The sequence below is a fragment of the Bicyclus anynana genome, chromosome 4 (genome assembly GCF_947172395.1).
Source record: "Bicyclus anynana chromosome 4, ilBicAnyn1.1, whole genome shotgun sequence".
NCBI classification, from domain to species: Eukaryota; Metazoa; Arthropoda; class Insecta; order Lepidoptera; family Nymphalidae; genus Bicyclus; species Bicyclus anynana.
Window position 1 is genome coordinate 15735782 of NC_069086.1, and position 27922 is coordinate 15763703.

General features: G+C 34.7%; 3 protein-coding genes and 1 non-coding gene across 4 annotated transcripts; 1 reads left to right on the forward strand and 3 right to left on the reverse strand.

Moving 5' to 3' along the window:
* Positions 1 to 582: 582 nt before the first annotated feature.
* Positions 583 to 10606, forward strand: LOC112053466 (retinol dehydrogenase 14). The gene is made up of 5 exons (XM_024092879.2): positions 583 to 1005; positions 1993 to 2228; positions 3140 to 3376; positions 3570 to 3642; positions 7810 to 10606. The coding sequence occupies exons 1-5, from the start codon at positions 721 to 723 to the stop codon at positions 7978 to 7980; spliced, it is 1002 nt and encodes a 333-aa protein (XP_023948647.2). The 5' UTR covers positions 583 to 720; the 3' UTR covers positions 7981 to 10606.
* LOC112043696 (uncharacterized) lies at positions 8134 to 13571 on the reverse strand. Its single transcript, XM_052891600.1, has 2 exons — positions 12962 to 13571; positions 8134 to 8204 (listed from the first exon to the last, which is right to left on the reverse strand). Exons 1-2 carry the CDS (start codon positions 13569 to 13571, stop codon positions 8134 to 8136), a joined length of 681 nt encoding a protein of 226 aa, XP_052747560.1.
* A 184-nt stretch (positions 13572 to 13755) lies between these two features.
* On the reverse strand, positions 13756 to 27284 carry LOC112053463 (ras-related protein Rab-9B). The gene is made up of 4 exons (XM_024092872.2): positions 26748 to 27284; positions 24068 to 24268; positions 22327 to 22469; positions 13756 to 21737 (listed from the first exon to the last, which is right to left on the reverse strand). Exons 1-4 carry the CDS (start codon positions 26955 to 26957, stop codon positions 21602 to 21604), a joined length of 690 nt encoding a protein of 229 aa, XP_023948640.2. The 5' UTR covers positions 26958 to 27284; the 3' UTR covers positions 13756 to 21601.
* Positions 13910 to 14124, reverse strand: LOC112053475 (small nucleolar RNA U3). Its single transcript, XR_002887389.2, has one exon. It is a non-coding gene; the product is annotated as a small nucleolar RNA U3 (small nucleolar RNA).
* Positions 27285 to 27922: the final 638 nt, after the last annotated feature.

A 27922-nucleotide genomic window follows, 5' to 3' on the forward strand; every position in this document is an offset into this window, starting at 1 on the left:
GGATATCGAAAATTGCTTAAGAATTCCGTTGTTGTGTAAAAAGATAAAGTCAGTAAGATAACTCAGAGTCTGTTAAAACTAGAAAGCTGATGGTATGGCTATGTATATTTATATCGTTTTTATAGTGGTAAAAAGAAAATTTGAAAAAAAAAATTTTTTTTGGTGTTCCTTCCCTTTATGGAAAGTGAGGATGAATTTTTTATCGTCTTTATGCGTTAGCTTTTAGCGATGTCTATTCTGTGGTCTATCCCATGATGTGGGGTATCATTATTGGTATTTTTGTTCATTAAATAAGGGATTAGAGTAACAAACATAAGGGATTAAGATTAACTTAATTTACGGAACCCATAACTGCGTGTGGTCCGACACGCACTTGGTCGGTTATTTTAATTTTTAGCTTTGTTACTATTTCACTAATGATATTAATTTATAAACTTATTTTCCATTTGATTGTACTTACCATAGGTAACACACCACCACTTTGTAATAAACATTTTTTGTTTGGATGTAAAAATCGTTGTTTCTGAACGTTTTCATTACTGACCTTTGACTTTGACAATGACATTAATTTGACATTTACGTATGTTTTTCTTTGTCCAAAGAGCGGAAGGAAAACGTAATTTTTATTTTCATTTCACTTGTTACGACATGAGCGCGTATTTGTAAAAGTGACGATTTTTCTTGTGCATTGATTAATATTAATTTGTCTTAGATTTTGAAATGGTGTCTGCAACTGTTATCTACGCGGCTGTGCCTATCTCGGCGGTGGTAATGTTAGGTTTGCTGCGTAAATGGAGATCGAGGAATTGGGCTAAATGTATAAGTAATACTTGCTTGAGAGGTAAAACCTTCCTTATTACGGGAGCGAACAGCGGCATCGGTCTGGAGACCGCCAAGGCCCTAGTGAAAAGAAAGGCGCGTGTTATTTTCGCGTGTCGAGACATCGACAAAGCGAAGAAAGCAGTGGCTCAAATTAGACAGGAGCAAGTCACTGGCGGTGAATTGGTAAATATATATCTCTTTATTTAATAGTTACTCTTTAATTTCCACATTGTTATAAAATAGTATTTCATAAAAAAATCTGGAAATCATTTAACACATTCGCTGCGGTACGAGGTCAATTGAGCTAACGTCTAGCGTCTTCAAGAGTTCGATGGACCTCGTACCGTACCACATAAAGTTCTAGTATAAGGTCAAAAAACCTCGTACTGCATCAGAGGAAAGTACAGAAAAATCAGTGCCGAAGCGAACATGTTAATAAATAAATAATAATAATAAATGTACCTGACCCTTTTAAAACTTGATCTATACGATGATAGCTTATTTTGTAAAGTAATTTTGATTCTAGACCTACAGTATTATTGATGCCATTCATATCCCGTAATAAAATCCAATGAGGTGTTTAATTACCTTGCTGTGGAGCATTAATAATCCAGAGCTCTTTACGTTCTCTGGTAAATGTTGAGCCATGCTACTTTGCCTGGTGTCAGTAAAATTGTGGCACACTAGGCTTAATAAAAATAAAATCAAAATGGCCTTTATCACAGACTGTTTATTAAATCACATTGTCTAAAAATAATGGTGGAATTGAAAATATATTTCTCATATGACGCCGCGCGGTTTCACCCGCGTGGTTCTCGTTCCCGTAGGAATACGGGGATATTATATAGCCTATAGCCTTCCTCGATAAATGGGCTATCTAATACTGAAAGAAGTTTTCAAATCGGACCAGTAGTTCCTGAGATTAGCGCGTTCAATCAAACAAACAAACTTGTCAGCTTTATAATATTAGTATAGATATTGTGATGGAATGAAAGAGAAAGTAGAGAGTGAAATGGCCCTGCTATTGGTTGCATTAATGTTTTTTTCTCTTCATGAGATATCTGAGACTGAGAGTGCTCTATTATGTTTATCACTTAACATCAAATGGGCAACTATTACTATAGAAAAAGTAACAAGAATGATTAAATAGATGTAATTTAAAAATTTTAGATTCCAATGCAACTAGATTTGGCATCATTCGAATCAATTGAAAGATTTGTTGAGGTGGTCAAAGCTGGCTTCTACAAAATAGATGTTCTGATCAACAATGCCGGAGTAGTGGTGCCCTTAAAGTTGGACCAGAAGACCAAGGAAGGGTTCGAGATTCACTTAGGAGTGAACCATTTGGGGCATATGTATTTGACTAATTTGCTGCTTGATCTCTTGAAAAAGGCCACGCCTAGCAGGTAAATGATTTAGAAAAACAAGTTTCATTTCATTTCGTTATATTGTAATAATATGGCTTCATCTAAACCGGGTTTCAATAACTGTATCTATCATATTATTAACCATCTTCAAAAAATGGTGGAGGTTTGTCAATTCGACTTTTTTTTTTTTTATTATTTAGTTAAGTTAGCCCTTGACTACAATCTCACCTGATGGTAAGTGATGATGCAGTCTAAGATGGAAGCGGGCTAACTTGTTACGAGGAGGATGAAAATCCACACCCCTTTTGGTTTCTACACGGCATTGTACCCGAACACTTAATCGCTTGGCGGTACATCTTTGTCGGTAGGGTGGTAACTAGCCACGGCCGTAGCCTCCCACCAGCCAAAACTGACTGAGATTGAGACTGTATATATTATTATTTTTTTTTATGTGTCTGCTGTGCTTGTCTATTCAAGTTAAACAGATTTTCACCAATAGATTTTTTTTAGAACTAAAGAAGGTTTTAGTATTAAAATTTGTATAAATTTTGTATTAATTGTTTGATATAATGATGAAAATTTGATAGTGAATGAAAGTATTTCAAAAAGTTCATTTAAAAAACTATCCCTCATCTTCAAAAAATGGTTACATACAGGCTGTCAAGCTTACATAGATTTTCTCCTAGACAAAATTGCAGATCATCTCATAGTTTGTTTTTAAATTTACATTAAATTAATAACTGACAAAATGTAATAAATGAAATAGAGCAGTTTCAAAGATTACGGCTCAATATGGAAATAGCCAGATTTATAAATAAAAATTAATCTCCCAAATCAAATCAAAATCAAAATATGACCATCGGCTCAGATATCATTCGAAAACATCATTATCATAGAATAAACAATTGCTGATAACTATGTAGTTATTAACACATTACTACATCCGACAGAATAGTGTTTGTCTCCTCCACATTGCATGAGAAAGGCAAATTAGACTTCAAAGATCTGAACTTACGATCTGAAATAGAAGAGGCTAAGAAAGGCAAGACGTCTCGTCATAACCCTGGCTACTGCAACTCCAAGCTGATGAATGTCTACCTCGCTAGAGCTTTGGCAGACAAACTGAGGGAATCTGGCATTGATGTCAACGCTTGCTGCCCTGGTTTTTGCTACACGAACCTATTCAGGTATGTAATAACTTTTTACCTCTGGAACCTGGCACCTGGGGAGCCTAACATCCATAGGCTCTAACTACTTGGACCACCTATTACCAATTAATTTTGAATTAAATAAAAATACAGTAGAATTTTTAAACATTAATTATGACAGTTTTGTAACAAACTGCTATTTACCTAATACACATACATTTGCTTGTTACAGATACTTTGTGAGGTGGTACCACTACATCCTAATGGCCCCGTTTGCATTGCTCTTTATGAGGTCGGCCAAACAGGTGAGAGAGCATGTTGTAACATTTAATTTTGCTAATTTTTCCATGTAGGCCAACAAAGGTGGGATCACCATTAGTTTAGAGTTTTTGTGGACATGGCAATGATCAATAATGTACAAGTAGTAATGATCAATAATGTACTAGGACTTATCGCAATAATGTACAAATAGTAATGATCAATAATGTATTAGGACTTATCGCAATATTCTAGGAGAAACTAAATGTTCAACATTACAAATCTAGGGGTTATCTGTGCTAATTGCCATAACTGAGCCTGATTGAAATAAATCATTTTGTCATAACTTGAGGGAACTGGATATAAATAAAACAAATTTAAATCGATAATTTATACTTATGTATAAACAATCACAGACATACACTATAATTTCATTTATATGTATTGATCTATCAAGCTTATCAATACAAAAAAAGTTTGTTATCAGGTACAGGAAACAAAATTATGCAATTCATAGTGACATACAGCGATTGTTGATAACACAGGACTTAAATCCATGACCCCATGATTTTAAGCTGCAAAGGTTAATTACACATTAAAGACATTAACTGAACATTAAAAGTTAATTCCTCGGATGCATACTAAGCTGTTTAGTTCCTCTTTCCTTATACGCACTGCAAAGATGTGGAATGCTCTTCAGCTTTAGTTTTCCCACCACCTACAATATGGGTATCAAGTCAAGAATGAATAGGCATCTTCTAGGCAAGCGAGTTTCACCATAGGCTACATCATCTCTTACCATCAGGCGTGATTGCAGCTAAGCGCTTGCTTATACAAAAAAAAATGGTCACCTTGTTTTACCTAGATAGGTACTTGAAAAACAAATTGTGTGTACACTCATAGCCTCATAGGTCGATGTTACAATGTGCTGTTTTATCTTTCTAAATATAGCTCAATGTTTCAATGTTTTCTGACTGCGCCGGTAATGTCAATGAACACTTTAGGCCTTCTGCACACGTGCGTCTGTCTTGAAATCTATACTAATATTATAAATGCGAAAGTAAGTCTGTCTGTCTATGTCTGTTAGGTACCTTTTCACGGTTATTCGGCTTAACCGATCAAGATGAATTTTGGTTAAATGGTAAATGGGACCTTGGAGCAAAACATAGGGCACTTTTTGAGCCTAAAATAAAAAGAAAGTTGAAAGTTTGTATGGAAAGTCCTTCATTTTTAGAATAGCAGTTTTAAAAATTTGTTCATAAATCACAAAAAAATACCAAATGTAATGTGATTCAGGAATTTTTAAAATTCAACCCCAAATAGGGTTTGAAAGTTTACATTGATTTCCACGCTGACGAAGTCGCGGGCGTCCGCTAGTCTGTTATAGTAATTCTATTTTAGGAAAAACTGATTTGAAGTCCGTTTGGCCTTGTATGCCGTGTAGCAATTGTGTGGATAAACTGCAGGTTCGTTATGCTAAAGATATCTTCTAAGTAAGTGAATCTTCTAGGTAAGCGCGTTCTAACTTAGACCGCATTACTGCCTTATGAGATTAGCGCGTTCAAACAAACAAACAAACTCTTCAGCTTTATAATATTAGTATAGATAACTCTATCCAAAGTGTGCTTGCCGTTAATTTAAGCAGTTAAACATCTTCTAAATTTTGAAAATTTTAGTCAGCCATCTAGCCTTGTTAGAATATAACAGTAATATTTACTTGTCGAGTTTGTCGGTCGTGTATGGATTGCCTACAAGAACGTCCGGGTACGCTTTATGTACACAATCAATTTGTTGCCAATGTATAGTTTATTTATTTATTTATCTTGCTAAACACCTCTGACGCAGTTCGGATCAAATAATTTTCTTAAATTGAATCAAGTAGTTGCCTTCTGCCATGAGTTTTAGCCGTGTTTCAAAATAAATTAATTTTAATCGAGTAAATTAATGACAATTTTGATTTATTGTCATTAATTTACATGCATGAACAATTAAGTAGATATAGTTATTATCTTTTGAATCCGAATTTTGCGTCTTAATTTTGTAGTTACAAAGAGTGTCTATCCAAGCAAGTGAAAAGAGTACTACTCCTTGTCTATTTAAACATTGTAACTTTCTAAATATACCCAATATCCATTCATCATAAGATGGTTATTGGTTAGAGATAATACTCGCACGCATGAGTTTTACAGCGGGTCAAAGTACATAATGTACCTACTGAGAATATCAGCTGACGCCTGAGGAAAAATACTTATTATGTTAATCTATACTTATAATAAATCTGTAGAGAGGTCAATTCTGTACATTCCGTACAGTCCAAATGTAATCAGTAAAATTTTTGTGTCTGTCTGTATTTATGTTCGTTATAGATATAAAACTACTCGACGGATTTTAACGAAACTTGGTACAATTATTCTACTTACTCCTGGGCAGGTTATAGTATACTTTTCATCACGCTACGATCTATTGGAGCAGAGCAGTTGGAAATGTTGGGAAAACGGGAGAAGTTACTCCATTATTTAAGCTTCCGTTGCGTAGTAGGGTAGGGGTAGGGTAGGAGTAGGTTAGGGGTAGGGTTTGGTCCCTACTCATGCCCTATATGGTAGGGTAGGGTAGGGTAGGGTAGGGTTTCACGCGGACGAAGTCGCGGGCGTCCGCTAGTGGAAAATAAATTTATTGCATAGCATTTATCAACTGATGCAATTATGATTTATTTATTTTATTTATGTAGTATTATTTTTCTTTGATATTAATTCAAGTTAAGTACATTTTTTGAGCGTGGTGTAAACGATTTTCTTGAATAAATGAGAAATACAAACTTTTATTGAATAAATAAGAAATACAAAAATAAAGTCACTCGATCAATTCGATTCTGGAATAAGTTTTGCCCCACTTGTCCAGTTGAGTCGATATTATAACGTCGAAATGTGTTAACTTGATGCACTGCACGGCTTGGGTTGTTAGGTTTATTTTCGTTACGGAATTTCTTGATTCGGTCGCCTCGCTCAAAGCCCGCGATAAAAGCTATGTAATAGTCGACTATGGTCCCACTATAGCGCCTACGGCACTTCACAATCAGAAAAAAAACTACCAAATGCGCCAGAAAAGTAAAATATATCCAGACGCAGGCACAGTAGGTACTTTACGGTAGATTGATTGGCAGTAAAGTACAGATGACAGATTAGTTACCGATTACTTATCAGTAATATCCGATAAGGGAATAACGTCGATCAAAGTTGAATTGCCTACGTTGTTATCAAACAATCGATTTGTGTTATTAATGATAGTCTAACAATATCAAACAAATTATAACTTATCCTTTGAATATTGGTTGCGAAATTTTTACATTAATAGACAGAGATTTGTGATAAAGCACTCTATGGAAAAATTTTGTTGAAAAAATATTTTCAAGTTTTTGATTTTTTTTTTGTTATTTACCTGTTTGTTTTATTGCGTAAAATGCTTAAGTTAGTCTGTTGTCATGTCAAAATTCATTTTGTGGTACAAAATTATTATTAAAGTCACCACAAAGTCAACATCAAGGTCGCGGGTCAAGCGAATTATTACCGTGTTCATAGTATGCAATGGAAAACGCTGAAATGTCCTTCCGTTTACGAATTGAGTAAGATACCTACTACAAATACAAAGTGAATTGCCTATTTCTAATAATCCCTTTTAGGCAAAAGCATACTTTGTTATCAGAAATAAAAAAAATGTGCGCTGTCGGTTAAATGTAAATTATATTGTGATTTGTGATATTTTACTAATTTACCCCTAAAAGTGTTAAACAGGGGGTGAAACTTTGTATAGAAGTCCTTCTTTGTATTTTTTTGTATTCATGAAAATTAGTTCATAGATCAGTTTACAAAATGATTTTAAAGAGTTTTGAAAGTTCCACCTCTACCCAGGGATTAAATAGAGACAGTCGATTAAAAACCAAGCCCCGATCCGTTTAATAAACAAAAAGTTCCAAAAATTCTAATGTTATCGACTTCATAAAAATGAGGAGGTTTTCAATTTGATGCCTATGTTTTCTTCTTATTAACTAATTTTGATAATTTTTTTTGTTTCAAAGAGTATGCTTCTAGATTGGTCCCATTTAATTTTCATGAAAATCAGTTTAGTAATTTTGTGTTAAAATCAAAGCAACTGAAATACGTCTTTAAAGTCGGTTCCATTTTCATGTTAAAAAGCATATTTTTGTTTATTCATTACAGGGTGCTGAGACAGTGGTGTTCACGGCGACTGACTATGGTATCGAGGGTCACACTGGGAAGTTCTATCGCAACTGTGCCGAGTATACCCCGGCCTACCCCTTCGATAAGAGCGAAGAGACCAAGTTGATTGAATACAGCGAAGATATGATCAAGGCCCGGAAACCCCTATAGATGTATGCTGTAAAAGGGCGCTGTTTTGTGTAACTTTCGTAGACAGAGAAGTAAATAGACGAATAGAAGCATTCATTGCATTGAGGGAATCTCAAAAATGAGAAATACTTATGTGTAATCTGTAAAGAATAACGCAGATGTCCTAAGGCTAGCTCAGTGAGGACAGAAATCTAGCATGGAGCCAAAGGGCAAAAGCATGCTTGATCCAGATATTCGCAAAGGAACTGCAATAGGACGGCGTATCGATCTTTTAGTATATAGAGTTATTAGCAAGATGCCGTAAGTTTTTTTCAACACATAAGTTGTTCTCATTTTAGGCGATTTGATATTCGGACTTAACGACGGATCAAACAATTTTGACAATTGTCAGTTATTATTAGTTTAGTTTCATGATTTTAGCTTCAAATTGTTGCAAATAATAACAATAACAAGTTCTGGTGTCACAATCGAATATCTTTTGACTTGCAACGCCAATAAATTGTCTATTTCTTTCTCTGTCTACGGTAATTTTTACCAACCGGACCTAAACAATATATTGATGTCATTTGACAGTGGTCATACGATCAAATCTGAGAATGTCTGCACCAAGGGTGGTCATTTGGTGCTTTTATGTTAATTTGGGAAGAATTGTTTTTTGAGTTTTTTTTGCAAAACATAGTAATGTTTTTTTTTAATTTACAAAGTACATTATTATTTGATTGATATGATTCGTTTTTGTGAACTAACATGATAAGAGTAGCAATAATTATATGAAAATTCACATATCAAACTGACAATATGTTTGCCGCTTGGAGCAAATTAGGTAACGGAACAAATAAATCAAATTATGTCGATTCTAGAAATAAGGCCATATTTGAAGTGTTACGTGTATTTATTTACTTTTACTATACCTAAACATAATATATTAGGTTATTAATAATAGTGCAAAAAAAATTAAAATCTAGTTTCAGAGATTATAGGGAGCACACAGACCGGGGAAATAATAGTTCTGTGCTAATGTAGAAACCACTAAATATGTTGTTAACAATCTGGTTTACCGTTTCTGTGTATTCTGTAACAAATATTCAAACATACATACTTTCACGTTAATATATTAGTAGGATGTAAGTGTAATCAAATCTTAATAAAATCTCTTCTAAACTATTCGAATATCAATATAATAAATATTACTTTAAAGAAACTTTCGCTTGACTAGATCAGGTGTCGGATACAGCAGGCTTCCTTGAGACGGCGCATATGTGAGGAGGTTCCTCACTCTGGAGTCCTGATCATCAACATTAGCATCCCATATTCGGCTCACTGTTTAGCACGAGTCTCCTCTCAGAATGAGAGGGGTTAGGCTAATAATCCACCACGCTGGCCCAATGCGGATTGGCAGACTTCCTCACGATGTTTTCCTTCACTGTTTCAGACACGTGATATTTAGTTTTTTAAAATGCACATAACTGAAAAGTTGGAAGTGCATGCCCCGGACCGGATTCGAACCTGCGCCCTCCAAATCGAAGGCAGAGGTCATATCCACTGGGCTATCACGGTTCTGGTTTACACATACTTATAAGCATTGTTAATACTTTAAAATGAAAAAGTGTGTTAAGTTAATAAAAAAAAAATGTCTAAAATAATATTTGCAGCCGTTTTCAAGTTTTGTCGATAACTGACCGTCTCTTGTGGTTTCAACCAAAAATAAATACATATTGTATTGAATATCCTCAATGATTGATCTGTCAAGTGCGAAACATACGAGTAGTTATCAATTCTTACATAATAGTTATTAGGAGGTCATATCATTGTGTTCATTTATTTTAAGTAGTTAGTGAATCGCTGCATAATCATAATTTTGTTTGGCTAACTGGTATTATATATGTCGGCGCGAGTGAGTCATTCGATCGGTAGGCTCGTGTCGTCACAAGCCGAGATAGTACGAAGTATTCTGGGAGTCATGGGCGTAGCGAGGTACGTGCAGGGGGGGGGGGGGGGCATCATAGATGAGCGGTAGGTCTATGGGGCTTCATATCAAATTTTAAGATATTCAAAGTTTTAACTAATTTTGTTTCTCCGATACGAAACAATTACCTTATGTGGATGTTTCGGTTTTGGAGGAAACTGAGGCTGAAACTGAAATTCGGGTTTGGTTTCGGCCGTAAAACTAGTTTCAGTCGGACATTATAAATTTGTAATGTGATAGAGACTAGATAGAAGACTGGCTACGCCCATGCTAGGGGTGAGTAGAGAAACCGCTCGCTGAGGCGGTCTAGCTCATTCTTGTCGTGACGTTCGATCCGTCCACACCTTTTGTTGGATAATCTTTCATGAATTATTTTAGGATGGGTGGGGACTGGGGAGAATTACTTGAGTGATGAAAGGGGAGTGGTTTTCAATTTTAAAAGACGTCTTTAACCTTACATACAACGGTTACAAGTCCGGGACTTCACTCAAAGTGATTCTCTGCCACTCGAGAGTTTATTGGTAACATTGTTTCCATTAATTTATTCATTCGTGTTTTACTCCTTAATTCTGTTTCTGATGTCGACTCGCTTCCGACATATATAATATATTATGAAGATTTAAAATTCCAAAGATGTACATACGGTAAATTATTACTAAATAAATATAATTGGGTATTTAATTGTTGTTTCATTAGGTACCTATATTATTTTCCTTATGTAAGGCCAGAAACGACTACTATGCAGATGTCCCATAAATATTGTATCAAACTCAAGTACAATATGTCACCTATAAGTAGGTAAGTACCTATCTAATAATAATTTGATTAGTTTGATAATTAATTTTCTATTTTCCATTTTATATATATTTTTTGTCTTATTACAGTTTTTTCAATGCTGTAGCTGTTGTAATAAACATTGCAAACATTAATTTATTACGTATATAGCTTAGGAAATTCGTTCGTAACACTCCCGATGCCCCGCGCGCACGACTTTATACATGCACAGACCTTCCCCTCCCGTCGCCCGCATATCATGAGTGTCATCAACGAACTTGTCAAGCTACCTACATTTGTAAAAAAACTACTTTATCGGCAATACGAGTGGCAACCCAATATACATAGTGATATATACATTGTATATTACTCCTATATTATCCTTCTTGGGGATCATGCCTCGGTGGTTCAGTAGTTAGCATATGTAGCTTGGGATCAAAAGTTCCCGGGTTCGGGTCCAGGGACCTGCTAGTACTTATATGGTGTTGCACCCACATACCTGATGACCCTGTTATGTGGTTTTTATGGGATGCATTCAATAGATTTGTTTCATTACTAGCAAACGCGGCGTGGTTTTACCTGCATATAGTTCCCGTAGGAAAGCGGGCATAAAATAATGCTCTTAGCACTTGGGGATAGTGTAGCTTCCCATTTCCCAACAGTGAAAGAAAAAGAAAAAAAAATCATTTCAACTTTCAAAGAATTTTTCAAATCGGTTCAGTAGTTTCAGAGCTTATTCAATGCAACCAATCAAATCTTTCCTCTTTATAATATAATATTATTTTATTATAAAAGATGTAGATTAATGTGTGTTTATTTACTTATAGAAATAAAAGACGTAAATAAACTTAGCATTTTATTTTGATCCCTCGTAAAGGCATCTTACTATTTAAATGACAACATAAATTAGTAAGTAGGTAGGTATATGAAATACAAGCATCAAATCAATTATGTACTACACAATCAACAGTGAATATTTAATTGAACAAATTAGGTACATGTTTTTAAAGAAATAAATAAAATAATCTTTAATTTCCAGATTTGTTAGATCTAAGATTAACAGCCCAAAAACAAACGGGTACTTCTATTTTACTTTGTCCGTGAGCGATGTGGTACTTCGGATTCTTCATCATTTTGAAAAATTTTCATCAATTACATAAGAAATGAAGAAAGTAGAAACCAGAAAGATAAATTGATAAGTGAACACGGATGATGGATCAGTAATGTAATATAATTACAATCCACCGGCATTATGCAAATATAAATCTAAAATCTTACTAGTTCTTATTATCTTCATTTACTTGATAAGTAATGTATCAGACTGTTAAAAGGGTTTTGTACCACTTTAGTACTATTTGGATACTTATATATTTGGGTTTGAGTAAGGTATGTCGTGTCCCGGGTAGCGGTTATGGGTGATAAATAATAGTAGGCTCTACTGATAAAACACTTATATTGACTATCAGTTACAACGGTTAGGTAACGACTGGCGACAAACCGCCCGTATTGACTTCGTCATAATTACGAAAATGCTTAAGTAGCATTTTCATTTACAATCTATGTGTGTGTGACCACCACATCATTCCACCCCCTTTTTTTTTTTTTACAGAAAACAATGTATAGGTAGTATAGGGGTGTTGATTATGAATTGTAGTTATTGAACTTTCCATGCACTGTGACATACTAGCAATAACATTAAAATTTGTTACCTGATCCACTAGTTTCCGTTTACTAAAATCTACCACTAACTTATACTTAGTTAAAAAATCGGCTCCTATTATAGGCTGTCTAACGTCAGCAACTATAAATGTCCACCGAAATGCTCTCCTTAACTTTAAATTTAATACTAAACTATGCAACCCAAATGTCTTAATAGGTGTACCGTTCGCGGCATACAGTCTATAGTCCTCGCACGCTCTATTTTTCTCGCGCACTGCCCACCGGGGTAACACCGACACATTAGCACCACTATCTATTAAAAACCGTAATTTACTGTTTTCGTCAGTTATACACAAGCGGTAATTTATCGATGGGTCACAGCCTCCCGCCGCAGACAGGACCGAAGCTAGTTTTCCGCACTGCCAGTAGGCTGGTTCAATGTCTTCCACGTACACGGTTGAACACATTTGTGTGCTCGGGCTCTAAACTTATAGTGGTAGTAGCAAAGCCAGTCTGGATCTGCCGGTGTCCTCTTCCTGCTACCGCTAGTGTTGCGCGTACGTGGCGCGCCGTGTGACCGTGATCGGCTTCTCCCACCGCTACGCTGGGAATTTTCAATTTTTCTTAGTCGTTCGCCTAGCTTGTGGATCTCCGCTATGACATCTGGAGAATCACTCCTTGCACTCCGTACTGCGGCCACCCCCTGTATAGGCATTGCATTTTCTGTCACCTTGTCTGCCATTCTGGCCAAAGCGTTAATATCGCTTAAACCTGATGCCGTGAGTATTCCTCTCACCCATCCCGGCAAATGGTTTTGCCAAAGGATGGTAAGGGTTTCATCTGTAACTTTGCCACTTGCCAGCTCTTGCATTTTCCTCAGCAACTGCGATGGCTTCTGGTCGCCAAGCTCCATTTCAGATATCAATTTTTGTACCTTTCTATTTTCTGACTCCTCATAAATGTCAAGTAATCTTGTTTTTAATGTATCATATTTACCATTTTCCGGCTGTTTGACTAATATGTCTGTCACTTGTTGTATAACGTCTTTTCCTAATTTCGATATGACAAACTGAAACTTCGCCTCGTCAGACATCTTCTGCGGGTGTAGCACTGCCTCCGCCTGTATGAACCAGTGTCGCGGCAAATCCGTCCAAAATTCAGGAATTCTCGCCGATACAGACACGCCGGAAACTGACACCTCTGGTTGAGCCATTTTAAATTCCAATGTGTGAGTCGTTACGTGTTGCTACCCGTGCAAAATAACCGCTAATAAAACCGAGTCGGGTCACCACTTTTGTACCACTTTAGTACTATTTGGATACTTATATATTTGGGTTTGAGTAAGGTATGTCGTGTCCCGGGTAGCGGTTATGGGTGATAAATAATAGTAGGCTCTACTGATAAAACACTTATATTGACTATCAGTTACAACGGTTAGGTAACGACTGGCGACAAACCGCCCGTATTGACTTCGTCATAATTACGAAAATGCTTAAGTAGCATTTTCATTTACAATCTATGTGTGTGTGACCACCACAAGGGGTTCAAAAAGCCACTCAGATAGCGACAGCATCCCACGCCCAACCCCCGAAGGGGTCGAGTGAACGATCATCGAAGACTGATGACGCCCCACCGATGGCGATCATCGTCCGTCTCACGCTCAGGACACCGCGCCACATCTCATCAACATGGCTGATAAGGTCTCACATATTGTGTGAGTCTCGTGAAGCGCTTACTATAGAAATGATCCTATGAAGTAAGGTCTTAACAATTCGCTGTTGTAGGGGCTGAGGTCGTTTCGCGAAAAGGCATCTTTGTAGCGCGTGTTATTTTCCCCGACGTTTACATAAATCGCCATCTAACGGTAATTGATAGAACTACTTCGTAGCTCATGACAGAATAAAAAAGAGTGAACATGCTCGCACTTAATTTCCACAGATACATTATTTTATCATCATAATAAGTATGTCAGATGAGATTGTTTTTAAGAGTTATAAAAATATGTAAACTATAAAACTGAGTAAGAAACTTACTGTACAACTGTGCAGTAACTAACTGTACAAAAGCATCACGCCATTCTTTTGGCAACAACCAGAAGGCAAAATAAAATCACAACCAAAATATATCCTTCACCATGATAATGAATCACAAAAATAAATCTATATGAGATTCGATATGTTATTATTAGGGTCGGTTTCACCCAACGATTTTATACTATTAGATATGTTACATGCATACAAAATCACTACAAAAAGTGATTCGAATATAGCTATTCCACTGAGTCGCATACACGCATAATTTTGTGTTTACTTACATTATAAATATTTATGTATATATGTTACCGGCTAGACCTGATTTCAGGTCAAACTAGTTTTGCCTAGGCAAAACTAGTTCTTCCTTTACACTATAAGATTAACTAGTTTGTATAGCCTAGTCCAAACTAATCTATTCTAAGCCCGATAGGATGAATCGTTTTAGGCTAGTCTATATTATTTATTCCTAATATAAATACGCACACTCTAGGATAAACTGGTATGGCCTAGTCTAAACATTATAGTGTTCTAGAAAGTCAAAATAAATAGATATACTGAAATGAAATGCTCCATAATTGGAAAAATAATCATTTTTTTAAAACCATAGCGATTCGCCAATAAAGGTTATGGATAACTGGTATTACAAACGAGAAAGTGTTTTTTTAATAGAAGCAATAATCGTATCTCAATTATTAAAATTATAATTTATTTTTAAATGGTAAATTATTATTGCCTTCTTGCACTGGCATCAGTATGAAGTATTTCAGTTTTTTCATTTCGGTTTATCTATTTATTTTGACTTTTTAGAATACTATAATATTTAGACTAAGCCATACCAGTTTATTTTAGAGAGTACGTATTTTTACTAGAAAAATTAGTTAGACTCGCCTAAACTGGTTTAACCTATCGGGCTAAGGACAGATTAGTTTGGAATAGGCTATACCTACTAGTTAATCCTATCACGTATATGAAGAACTAGTTTGGCCTAGGCAAAACGTTTGTCCTGAAATCGGGTTTGACCAGTAAAATATATAGTTTTTACAATTCCTGAAGACACAACTCGACATTAAAGACAATATTTAAGTAAGTATTTTATTTGTTTCGTTGTTTAATAAGCTACTAAATGAAATTGAGACAATTAGCCAACTTTGTTCGCCTCAATTTCGAGGCGCTAGTGACATATCTAATAGTATAAAATCATTGGTTTCACCACCTTATGATAAATCTCTACCTTGACAATTATTGTACAATTATGCATTTCTCTATTTTTATATTTTCTTGTTTCATTCTTTTTATACCCCTTTTTAAGTCGGGTTATAGTTTTTAAACTTAATTTTTTATTTAAAATAAAAATAAAAACGGGTACATGTCACGCTCAGACGAATTATGTATTTGGTCTGAGATTCACATTAGACTTAGAGCAAAAAGTTACATTTGGAAGTCACACTACTTTTTAGGCATTTTTCACTTATTTCTTACAACAATTATGATTTATGTACCTTAATATAATAGATATTTTTTTTTACTATTGATATGTTTTCATACTTTCGGAATGTATTGATTAACGCGTTTAAATATATTGAAAATATTCTGTGTAGAACATAGGTACATTACATATTCATATTGTAAAGCATAAAAAATCGATATTAATAAAATTATAATACATGTTGAAACAAGCAGATTTAATTAAGAATCTTTTTGTATATTGTTTATACATTCAATCATAATTGAATGTATAAACAATATACAAAAAGATGTCAATAAATAAACAATATAAACAACGATTACACAAGTAAACAATACAATATGTATAATTATTATTGCTAATTATAATTCACTCATTGTGGGAGAAACACTGATTACATTAAAAACTATTTACAGCAATTACTACTAGTAAATATCGAGACATAATCGGACGGATGATTCGTGTATGGTTTATATGTGATGGCCAGATCTTTGTTAATTTATAGAAGCATAAATCGGTTTGGTTTCAGACTTTAAGACCCTCATAGGCCATGGCCAATTATGAAACGTATTTTTTACATTTTCTTTGAGGTAATATGAAAAACACAGACAGAAAACATGATTTATCAACCCAAATGAAAATCAAAAAAGGAGATGGTCCAATTCAGGTCCACTCTTGTACACCATATCATTAACATTAAAAAAATAAAAGGATTTTATTAAAATCTAAATAAATGAATAATAATAATAATAATAAGCCCTTTATTCCGAATATACAAGTTGAGTAATACACATTTAAATTATATTATGTCCAGTAATTTGGAGTGCCTGCTGGCATAGGCCTCCTCCAGTCTTTTCCACTCCGTTCTATTTTGTGCTACCCTCCTCCAGTGGTTACCTGCAGTTAATTTTATATCGTCTACCCATCTCGTTGACTGACGTCCCCTGCTCCGTTTACCGTTTCTAGGGTACCAGTCAGCCACGGTTGTGCTCCACTTGCCTTGCTTATCTCGAATCATGTGACCGGTCCATCGCCACTTTAACTGGTCGATTCGAGATAGGATATCGACTACTTGGGTTTTCTCTCTGATATAACTGCTTTTGATTTTATCCTGCTTTTTTATACCTGACATGCTTCTTTCCATGGCTTTTTGGCAGCGTTCTAGCTTTTCTCTGTGGAGTTTAGTGAGTGCCCATGTTTCACATCCGTATGTAATAACTGGCAGTATACAGGTGTTAAAAGCTTTCCTTTTTATTGTCATGCTTAGCTCGTTACATTTCATGATTTCTTTTAGTGACCAGTACTTCTTCCAGCCGTTTGCTATTCTTCTGTTAACTTCTTTAGTTGTTTGTTCTTCATGGGAGATAACTTGTCCTAGGTAAATATATTCCTTCACATATTCCAATGGGTGGTTATTTATTTGCATAGGTATTTGAATCGAGTTAGTAAGCAATTTTGTTTTATCCATGTTCATTGAGAGGCCCACTTTTGTGCTTTCATTGTTAAGTGATTTTATCATTTTTTCAAGGTGTGTGGGATCCTCTTCAAACAAGATTATATCGTCTGCAAATCTAAGATGATTTAATTTAACACCATTTATATTTATGCCGAAGCTATCCCAGTTCAGCTTGCGGAAGATACTCTCTAAAACAGCTAAAAATAGTTTCGGTGATAAGGGGTCTCCTTGTCTTAGTCCTCTCAAAATTTTGAACTTTTTGCCTAGAGTTTCTAGCTGAATCCTAGCTTCGCTATTTGAGTAAATGTTTCTCAGGATTTTTATATATTTTGAGGGTACCCCCTGTTGTTCCAGGCTCTTCCATATAGCTGTGTGAAGGACACTGTCAAAGGCTTTAGAGTAATCAATGAATGCCAAATATAGGTGTTTGTTGTATTCATTGTATTTCTCTACTATTTGTTTTACAGCAAAAATGTGGTCCAAGGTCGAGTAGTTTTGTCTAAAGCCAGCTTGTTCTCGAGGTTGGTTATCATCAAGATTTTTGCTTATTCTTTCTAGAATGACTTTTGAAAATACCTTGTAAATATTAGAGAGCAGGCTTATGGGTCTATAGTTTCCTATATCCTCTTTTAGTCCTTTCTTGTAAATAAGGAGTAATAAGTCCTTTTTTTTTTTCCTTATTTACAAATAAATGAATAAATATAACTAAATAAAAAGAAATAAAGAAAATTAAAACCCAAGTTTTGGAATTATATCAAAATGGCGCCCTTAAAGAAACTATGACACGACAATTGACAGCAAACATCAAAACGACTAACTACTGCATTGAAAACGTCATCAATCTGCCATTATAACCCATTTTAGTTTAAAAAAATATTTTCTATTATTTCCGCTGAGGTACAATGACTGATCCTGGGCTCCATCGATTTTGGACCATCTCCTTTGCCCCTTCATTGTCAATTTAGGCTTTGCAACCTTTTAATGACATCATGATACAATGTTACAAGTTCCTCAATTTCAGATGGTAGTAACATTCATGATTTATGTTATTATAGAGGGGAGCTATCAGTGTTGGTATCTATAAGAGGGTATTTGATGACTTGAGCTCAGTTGTTTGTTAGGCAGCGTAGACCCGAACCTGCTACGTGTCACAATAAGCCTCATTGTTGCCATCAAGTATACTCGTAACAGGAGCATAGAAAATACACCTTATTCAAAATAACTAAAACCTGTCCATCGCACGCTCTCCCTTTATTAATAAACACACACACGACAATGTGTCAGTCAAGTTCGAAAACAAAGGCCTGACGAACCATTTAGACTTTGATTATAGTTTTATGGCACCTCTACACCATCGAACATGAATCTTATATCTTTACTAGCCGATGACCCGCGGTCTCACCCGCGTAGTTCCTGTTTCCGTGAGAATGCGCGGATGAAATATAGCCTATGACACTTACAAATAACGTGGCTTATTAGTGGTAAAAGAATTTACAAAATTGGTTTAGCGGTTTTATTGGTTTTATTGGTTTTTTACCCTTCAATACCACGTAAATTATCTCTTTATAATATTGGTTTAGATAGATTCATATTTTTTTTTTAATATTTTAATTTTAATTTTAATATTTTTTCCAAGTAAAGCTACATTATTATTAGTAACATAGGCTATATTTTATCTTCTCGGCAACGGGAACGCAGGTGAAACGTAACGACCGCTGTCTGGTCCATGTTTGATAAATTCATCTGTCAAAATTACTTTGAAGTTTGTTCGACAAACGGACACGGCAGCGATTACTCTCGATCATGGCTAATCATGGGCAATGCATAGGCAATTCTGTAATTCACACGCTTGGTGTCACTTGCATATGTCTAGTTCGATGGTGTAAAGGAGCCATTACACTTTTACAATTTTGTTTCTATGAAGTAGACTTTAATAAAATGTAAGACGCCCTGTGCATTCAAAGATCATTGTACAGACAAACTCTGCAAGCATAATCTACCGTGTATCTATATATTAATTAGGTAATATCTATTTATTAACACAAGAGAATATTTCGAGATTTCTACATCGCCTAATAAATTCCGAGATTGCTGTACTTTTTAATTATTAAGTCAAATGCATTTTTAAGTACAGTATTTCAAATGTAACACTGAACAAAATCTCAAAGTATATCTCAAAATTATTGTATAATTATAAATAGCTCTACATGATATTATATATCTATTATCTACATAATATTATTATTCAATAACATATTGTTATTATGCTTATTCAGAGAATAACAATGTTTAGACCGAGAAACAGTTTTTATATTACTTTTATAAAACAATGATGTTTAAATAATTAAATACAAGCGAATTTTTACAACCAAAAAAACAACAAGGGACCAACTGACTTAATTCATGGATGTTAAGCTTTTATCAACAAAAAGACTAGCGTTTTCTATGTTATTTAAATCTGTCCAACAAGCCTAGTAGTCTGATCCACATGTGCTCTTAAGTACAAAAAAAGTTCTCCGTCTTCTATAAAAATGGTAGAGGTGAGGAAAATTCGATTCGGAATTGAATGTAGATAGTTTTGTAAAAAAATTAATCAGCGGCCGGCGGAACCCCATTTTCAGTGCAATATTTAGTTAAATAAATATTTGTCCAGACTTCTAAAGGTTACAGTTTTTGTTAAAAAATTTCTGTTCTTTTAGAATCTTTTATCAAATTGGAAATATCTTAAATAGTTTTTGAGTTATAAGTCAAAAACCGAACCTCTTTTTTTATTTTTAGTTAATTGTTTATAACTTTTGCAATAATTTTTGCAAGCGGGCCTTTAATTTTTTCAAAAATTATCTATATTCAATTCCAAATCGAATAACACCTCAACCATTTTTATAGGAGACGGAGAACTTTTTAACCGACTTCATTTTGTACTAAAGAGCATGGATCAGACTATAGGAAATGAGAATTATATTATATTATAGTATTATAGTGACGAAATTGTACAGCCAAGTACCATCTAAGGGACCACAGAAGTTTGTCTGTAGACCTTACTAGTACTTACATTCAAAGACAAATAGACTCCCAAAAGAAGAAGTGTGTATATGTCCTAACCGCCACAAAAAAAAATCAAATAGATATAAAAAATTGTATTGGTAATATATGATATTTGATTTTCATTAACACAGTAAAACGATCAACATGATATAAAGTAGTCGTACGTGCCTATTATACCCAGGTATGTCACGATTTCAGTGGTCATGTTTAAAGTGTACGATAATGATAATTATTATTGCCAAGATTTGTATATTACATACTAGCTAAGTAGTTTAAAAAATGTCAAAAGTTCCGATCTACGAGACTATAACAACTATATCGGAGGAAAAATGTAAGGACAAAATTAAAATTGTAACAACCATACAGCGTTTTAGTCATTCCAAGTGATTATGTGTCAGACTACAAGTGGATGTAAGAGAATACTGATCTGTAGTCCGTAGTGTGTGTTATGCGTCAGATTTATAAACTCTTTGGTTATTAAGTATCAGACCACAGACGATTGGATGTGTGTGGATCTCTCTGGTCATTGTAAATGATTATTTGTTAAACTGCAGACAAATGGATGTAGAAGAATACAGCTCCTAATATTGATGACACATAATCACTTGTATATCACACACAAGTGATTATGTGTCAGACCGTAGATGAATGGATGTAGATCATAGGTTAATGCGTCAGACCAATAAATTGATATAGAATACAGATCTGTATTCAATAAAAGTGATTATGCGTCAGATTGCGGACGAATGTGTGCAAAACTGTTTAGTAATTACAACTAGGTACAAGTAATTATGTATTAGACCACAGATGAATGGATTTGTGTAGATTTCTCTGGTCCTTGTAAATGATTATTGTCAGACCGCAGACAATTGAATGTAAAATAATACAGCTCCTCAGATTGGTTTGATACACAAGTGATTATTTATCAGACTGCAGACAAATGGATGTAGATCTCTTGGGGTCATTGCAAGTGATTATATGTCAGACCACAGATGAATGAACGTAGATCATAGGTCAATGCAAGTGATTATGTGTCAGACCACAAATTAATGGATGTAGATCATAGCTCAATGTGATTATGTGTGAGACCACAGATGAATGAACATAGATCATAGGTCAATGCAAGTGATTAAGGGTCACTTGTCAAACCGCAGATCTATGGATGCAGATCTCTTGGGTCATTGCAAGTGATTATGTGTCAGACCACAGATGAATGAATGTAGATTATAGGTCAATGCAAGTGATTATGTGTCAGACATGAACCTCGAGCAACACGTCGCTCGGAAACCAGAAGAGACGCTGGAGCCGTGCAGGGTGACAGTGTCTGGGTGATGGTACATCCTCAGCTCCTTCTCTGCTTTCTGCTCCAAGTCCGCCCACCTGTGGGTGTGACGAAATGTTGATTGATTAATCTTATCATACTCTTAGTATAGAGCAAAGACGCTATTCGTCGTCTGTTACGCTTTGATCGTATACACCGCAATAAAAAAACTCGCGAAGTTGTTTGAAGTTAATCGATTACAATAATGTACAAACTTTGCTTCACTTTGCGCGACTTCACCTCGCCACGCTCAACTTCCGAGCGTTGTCGGTGTCAACATACTCCCGCCTGCGAATCTACGACATTAGATTTGCTATTCAATGGGCAATCGCGCCAATAACGACACAGCCCAGTGCAACAACGAATCTCCCACCATGACCAGTGGGGCACTCCATCCGATTCAAACATCAATTTAACAATACTTCCACGACGCCAATACATCGCTTATATTTCGTAGGGGTAAATGGGGAGTGAGTGATGTATGCGAGTAAAGGATAAAGTAGTGTTTTTATAGGATCAGAAGGTAGCACATATGATGTTTTTTTTTTTGCTTTTTAGTTTGGTAGAAACATTTTTGTGATTTTGAAGTCGGTTGTATTTTTTTGTTATTTTTTTTTTACTATATCTATTAAATGTAAAATAGCCCACCTCTGCACGGACTGCGAGAAAGCCTCCACAACGTTGCTGTCCGTCTTGGCCGAGGTCTCCAAGTACGTCGAGATCTTGTTCTCGTCGCACCACTGCTTCAGCTGCTCGTGCGACACCTCTCTGTCTTTTGATGATACGTCTGACTGGAAAGGAGGAATTTAATATATTTATCATATACATTAAAGGAGATGGTCCAAAATTTTGTACCCTGGCGGAAATAAAAGAAGATATTATTTTTAACTATTTTTGATTATACAAATCTACGAACTTACTTTAATTCTTTCGAAATAATATTCATTATCTCCCAAGAAATGCAACATCAATATGGGTAATATCAATCAATGGCGGATAGATGACGTTTTCAATGCATTAATCGATTTGACGTTTGCTGTCAACTGTCATGTCATAGTTGCTCTAAGGGCGCCATCTTGATATAACTCAAAAACTTGGGTTTTTATTTTACTTATTACTTTTTATTTAGTTAGATTTATTTAGTTTAATAAATTTTAACAAATTCCTTGTATTTTTTAAATGTTAATGATACGGGGTACAAGAGTGGACCTGAAATGGACCATCTCCTTTATAAATAATATACATTAATTTACTATTATTATAAAGAGCAAAGATTTGATTGTTTGTTTGTATCGACTAGGCTCCGAAACTAATAATCCGATTTTTATTGGGAAGCTTCATTATCCCCGAGTGCTAGAGGCTATATTGTATCTCCTTATTCCAAAGGGGAACCACGCGAGTGAATCCGCGAGGTTCTGCTATTATTATTATAAAGAGGTAAAGTTGGTTGTAGGGGGTAACATATTTTGAAGAGTTCCCTCGTGTGTCTTTCGGCTCCATCATCAGATCGACTCCAGACCTTCATTCAGTTGTAGTTTTTTAAAGTGGCTAATGGAAAAAGTATAAAACGCTAAAGTTGCCCCTACGATTTTTGAAAGTTCCCATCAATTTCTCCAGGATCCCATCATCAGATCCTGAAATGGTGAAAATGGTACCACCTCAGGAGTATACCTTTTCAAACAAAAAAATAAATTATTCAAATCGGTCCAGGCGTCTTCGAGTAATAAGGTAACATACATACAAAAAAAAACATACAGACGAATTGAGAACCTCGTCCTTTTTTTAAAGTCGGTTAAAAATACGTTAAAGGTCAATGTCATAGGCTATTTTATCTCTGTAATCACTAGTACATCTGCTTCTGTAGTCCACGATAAAAGTTCAAAAATAACGCAACACCTTCCTTACATTTTATATTTTATAAATCTCATTATTTAGCACAAAACCTTGTCAACGAAAAAATAATTTTCTTGGGGTCCCCAGGTCCATATTAGGCCATCAGTACCAATTATCATTATAAAAACCTGATGAAAATCATAATCACACTAATATTATAAAGGCGAAAGTTTGCGTGTATGTTTGTCCCTCCTTTGCGCGGCAGCTTCTTTTTTTTATATTCTTTACAAGTTAGCCCTTGACTACAATCTCACCTGATGGTAAGTGATGATGCAGTCTAAGATGGAAGCAGGCTAACTTGGGAGGATAAAAATCCACACCCCTTTTCGGTTTCTACACGACATCGTACCGGAACGCTAAATTGCTTGGCGGTACGACTTTGGCTGAAATTTGCAATGGAAATAGATTTTACTCTGGACAGGCTACTTTCATCCCGGAAAAATCCATGGTTCCCGCGGGATTTGTGAAAAACTGCAAGCAATAAAATTATGTCTACCTTATTTCCGACAACAATGAATGGGAACTTCTCGATTCCGTTCTTTACGCCAGCGTAATGCAGGAACTCGTTCAGCCATGTCTTGATGTTGTTGAACGAACTTCTGTCGTCAATGGCATATGCCAGTATGCATATGTCAGTCCCTCTGTAAAATGGTGTCCTCAAGGATTTGAACCTCTCTTGACCAGCTGTGTCCCAGATCTGAAACAATTAAAATAGGCACTGTGAATAATAACTAAGAGCCTGTGAACACCAGACCTTCGTTATTTTATAAAAGCTGAAAGTTTGTCAGCTCATGCCCCTACCAAAAGGAGGTACAGTAGCAGATTATGGAGTTTCGACCTTGGTGGCTTTGGGAGGTAGCAGGTTTTAAGGATCCAGATCCTCAACCGATCGATCGTTCCGGTAGATAAATAACATGGCGGTACATGTTTGCCGTTAGGGTAGGGGATCGAACCCAGGACCTCCGTTTTGTAAATCCACCGCCCTTACCACTGCGCCACGGAAGCAGTCCGTCTGTTTGTCTTGACACACTTGAACACAGTATTTTTATAAGAGCTCCATTACTTCATTTTGATATAAAAGTAACACACTAAAGCCAGTTCCTATCGAAAGTCTATTCGGTGCTTTTAGTTGTACAAACTGAACAAGGTAATATGTTATAGGATAATTTATTAACATAAGAGGATAATTTCTAAAATTTAGAATTATATGTACATTCAATTATTATTAAAAATTGTGGAACCGACCGGGAAAAATAATCCAGTGTCTTTCTCACTATATATTTTAACCTACTACCTATATTCTTTAGTAAAATAACTCATAAAAAAACTTCTAAAAAAATTATCAACATTGGTCCAGCATTTTTTAAGTTACACATAATTTTTTATGCACACTGATTATATCTACTTAAAGATATATTTACTTAAAAAACTGGTAATAAAACTACTTTTACATCATTAGGTAATGGTTTGTAAAATGATAACATAAGATATTAAAAAAAACTGCTACAACTTGTTTCTTATTTCAAAAGTCATTATATTTAAATTATATTGTTTGCCCTTGCAACTGTTGAAATACCTAGTGTTTCACATAACAAGGGAACTGACTATCTTTACTAATTGCCTAATGTCTACTGTACAATACTAATGAAAAATTTATAATAATGGTCCAAGTATGAACCTATGAATTCCAGACTTTTGTCATTAAGTAATGTCTGCTGAAAATTTTTCATGTGAAATATTGAAATAGGTGAATTGAAATGGTGAATATGGATGATTTCTTATAAACAGGGTCACTGGAAACACATAACAATCCCTTTAAGGGGTGATAGTTCTACTAAGGAACCCTAAAAACTTTTGAGTGAATTTCTGTTATTTTTTGTATATATGTAACAGGTTGTTACTTCTATCTATATGTATATATTTGTTTTTTATCAATCTTGATAAAAAATTATAACAAACATTCACAACTTCATCCATGTGCAATTCACTTTTTTCAAATTTCCACAGGAACCATCCAGAGTAAAATCTATTTCCATTCCAAATTTCAGACAAATCAATTTGCAAGCTGCAGCATAAAGTAGGAACAAACATACTTAGACACAAACTTTTGCCTTTATAATATTAGTGTCATGACAAAAGTATGGCTTTTAAAGGCTATACTTATCAAGATTTGTTAAGCCTGTTATCTATAAAGTTTTCCGTTGACATCAGCTTCATGCCTTATTATAAGCATAAAATTCTCTTATAAGTGTAAATTTTTTATCTATTATTGTGTACCTGTTTATAAAAGATTTAGTGTAAGATCTTACTAAATTATCTTGAATATTTATTACTGACATGCAAGACAATGGTATGAAATTACATATAATCTACGCTTCATTGGGCTCAATGAATAAATTTTAAAAGGAAACAAGCAATTTCTGTTGCTAACAGGCTGAATACATAAAACACCTACATTTATTATCATTAATAACACAAAATTATCTCAGAGTATAAATGGTTTTAAATCTTTGCCTGCATGAATTTGATAGATTAGTAAATACCTGCAACTGGACATTCTTCCCCTTTATTCATTTTCTTTATTTATTCATGCTATAGGGGTTAAATTTTCCAAAATCTCTTACATTTCCAAACATTATACTAATCTGAGACTGATTTTATCAGTTCTCATAATCATACAGTACTAATGCTGTTCTTATGGTCTTTAATACTTAGAGATTAATTAATTATAATTAATTCCTGACATTCATTAATTTTGATAGTAGTGTGTGTTGATACCATCCATCATTAATGTTGATACGCAAGATAAATCATATCACAATTATATTATAAAGGCGAAAGTTTATGTGTAAGTATGTTTGTTCCTCCTTGACACTGTAGCTACTGAAGCGATTTGGCTGAAATTTGGAATGGAAATAGATTTTACCTTGGATTAACACGTAGGCTACTTTTTATCCCTGAAAATCCATGGGATAAAGTTGTGGGCGTCCGTTAGTTAAATTCTATGTGCTTCTAGTCCGCCCTGACATTGTAACATGCTGATAAATTGTAATCACATTGGAATATGTTTAAGTACACAGCAGAACCATATATCTCATGTTCAGACCTTACATTCTTATACATTTCTGGTATGAGCAAAAAAATCTTTAATGTTGTTCTAAAGTAAAAAGTGTTACCTGTAAAGTATATTGCTTGCCGTTTACTTCCACCACCTTGTTCATGAACTCCACGCCTATCGTATGAAAGTTGTGATCATCGAAGTGGTTTGATATGAATCTGCTCATTAGACACGATTTGCCGACCCCTCCATCGCCTAATATAACAATTTTCAAGAGTATATTTTTGTTCGCCGTCCTTCCGTATCCATCGCAATCTTCGCCCATCATGTATTAAAAACTGTCATAATAGTCACTAAACTCGCGAAACACTGCTTTATTGCCTCAGCCTTGAATATAACAGATAGATCTATTTAATTAGTGAGTAATGGACTCGCCTCTCAAGGATATCACGTGAATCTTTTCAGGCAATTATGTATTGAATCACCGAATGGTCACACACAAAAAAAATAATCACTCGAAAAAAATTATCCTCATACAACGTCACTGCGGTGGAATAATACACGAAAATAAAACAAAATTAATTAAAATTGTAAACGACAGCTCACAGCTGATCTCTCTTTTTTGTAAATAAAGGAATTGCCAGTTAAGTTGTTATGATTACCTCATATATATTTTTAATTCCAACATTATTTCAATTTGAACTATTTCCCCTATTTCAATGATATGGAACTTTTTGGCCAAATTATTATACTGCGAAATTAGTACCATTCGAAAGCTAAATGTAATCTGTAAATTGTTACAAACACTTAAATTACTAACATTTATAATTATAGTTGAAAACATAACAGTTACACATTATGTTTATAAAAATTCCAAGTTACTCTGTTGTTATGTGTTATGCTAACAAATAAATTCTTTTTTTTTTTTTTTAAATTAAACTACAGTTATCAATCCCACAATTCATGTAAATACCCTAAGTGTGGCAACATTAAATAATGACATTCTGCGATACAGATTATTAATAACAGTAGTTAAAAACTGTCATTCATAATCAATAATTGTTTCTTTTTTACATTCCTATTTTGTAAGAGTATGTTAGATTATTTTGATAAAAAAAAATAAAATGAAGCAAAATAAAATTATTGACGCCTAAAAATAATAAATAATTCCTTATCTTTGTACTTGTGTTTCCCTCTATTGGGTTGTTAGCAAAAACGAAAAAGGTAAACTCCTTTCCTGTCGCTAGATGTCATGTTCGAATGTTTATTTTGCAGTATGACTCGCTAGATGTC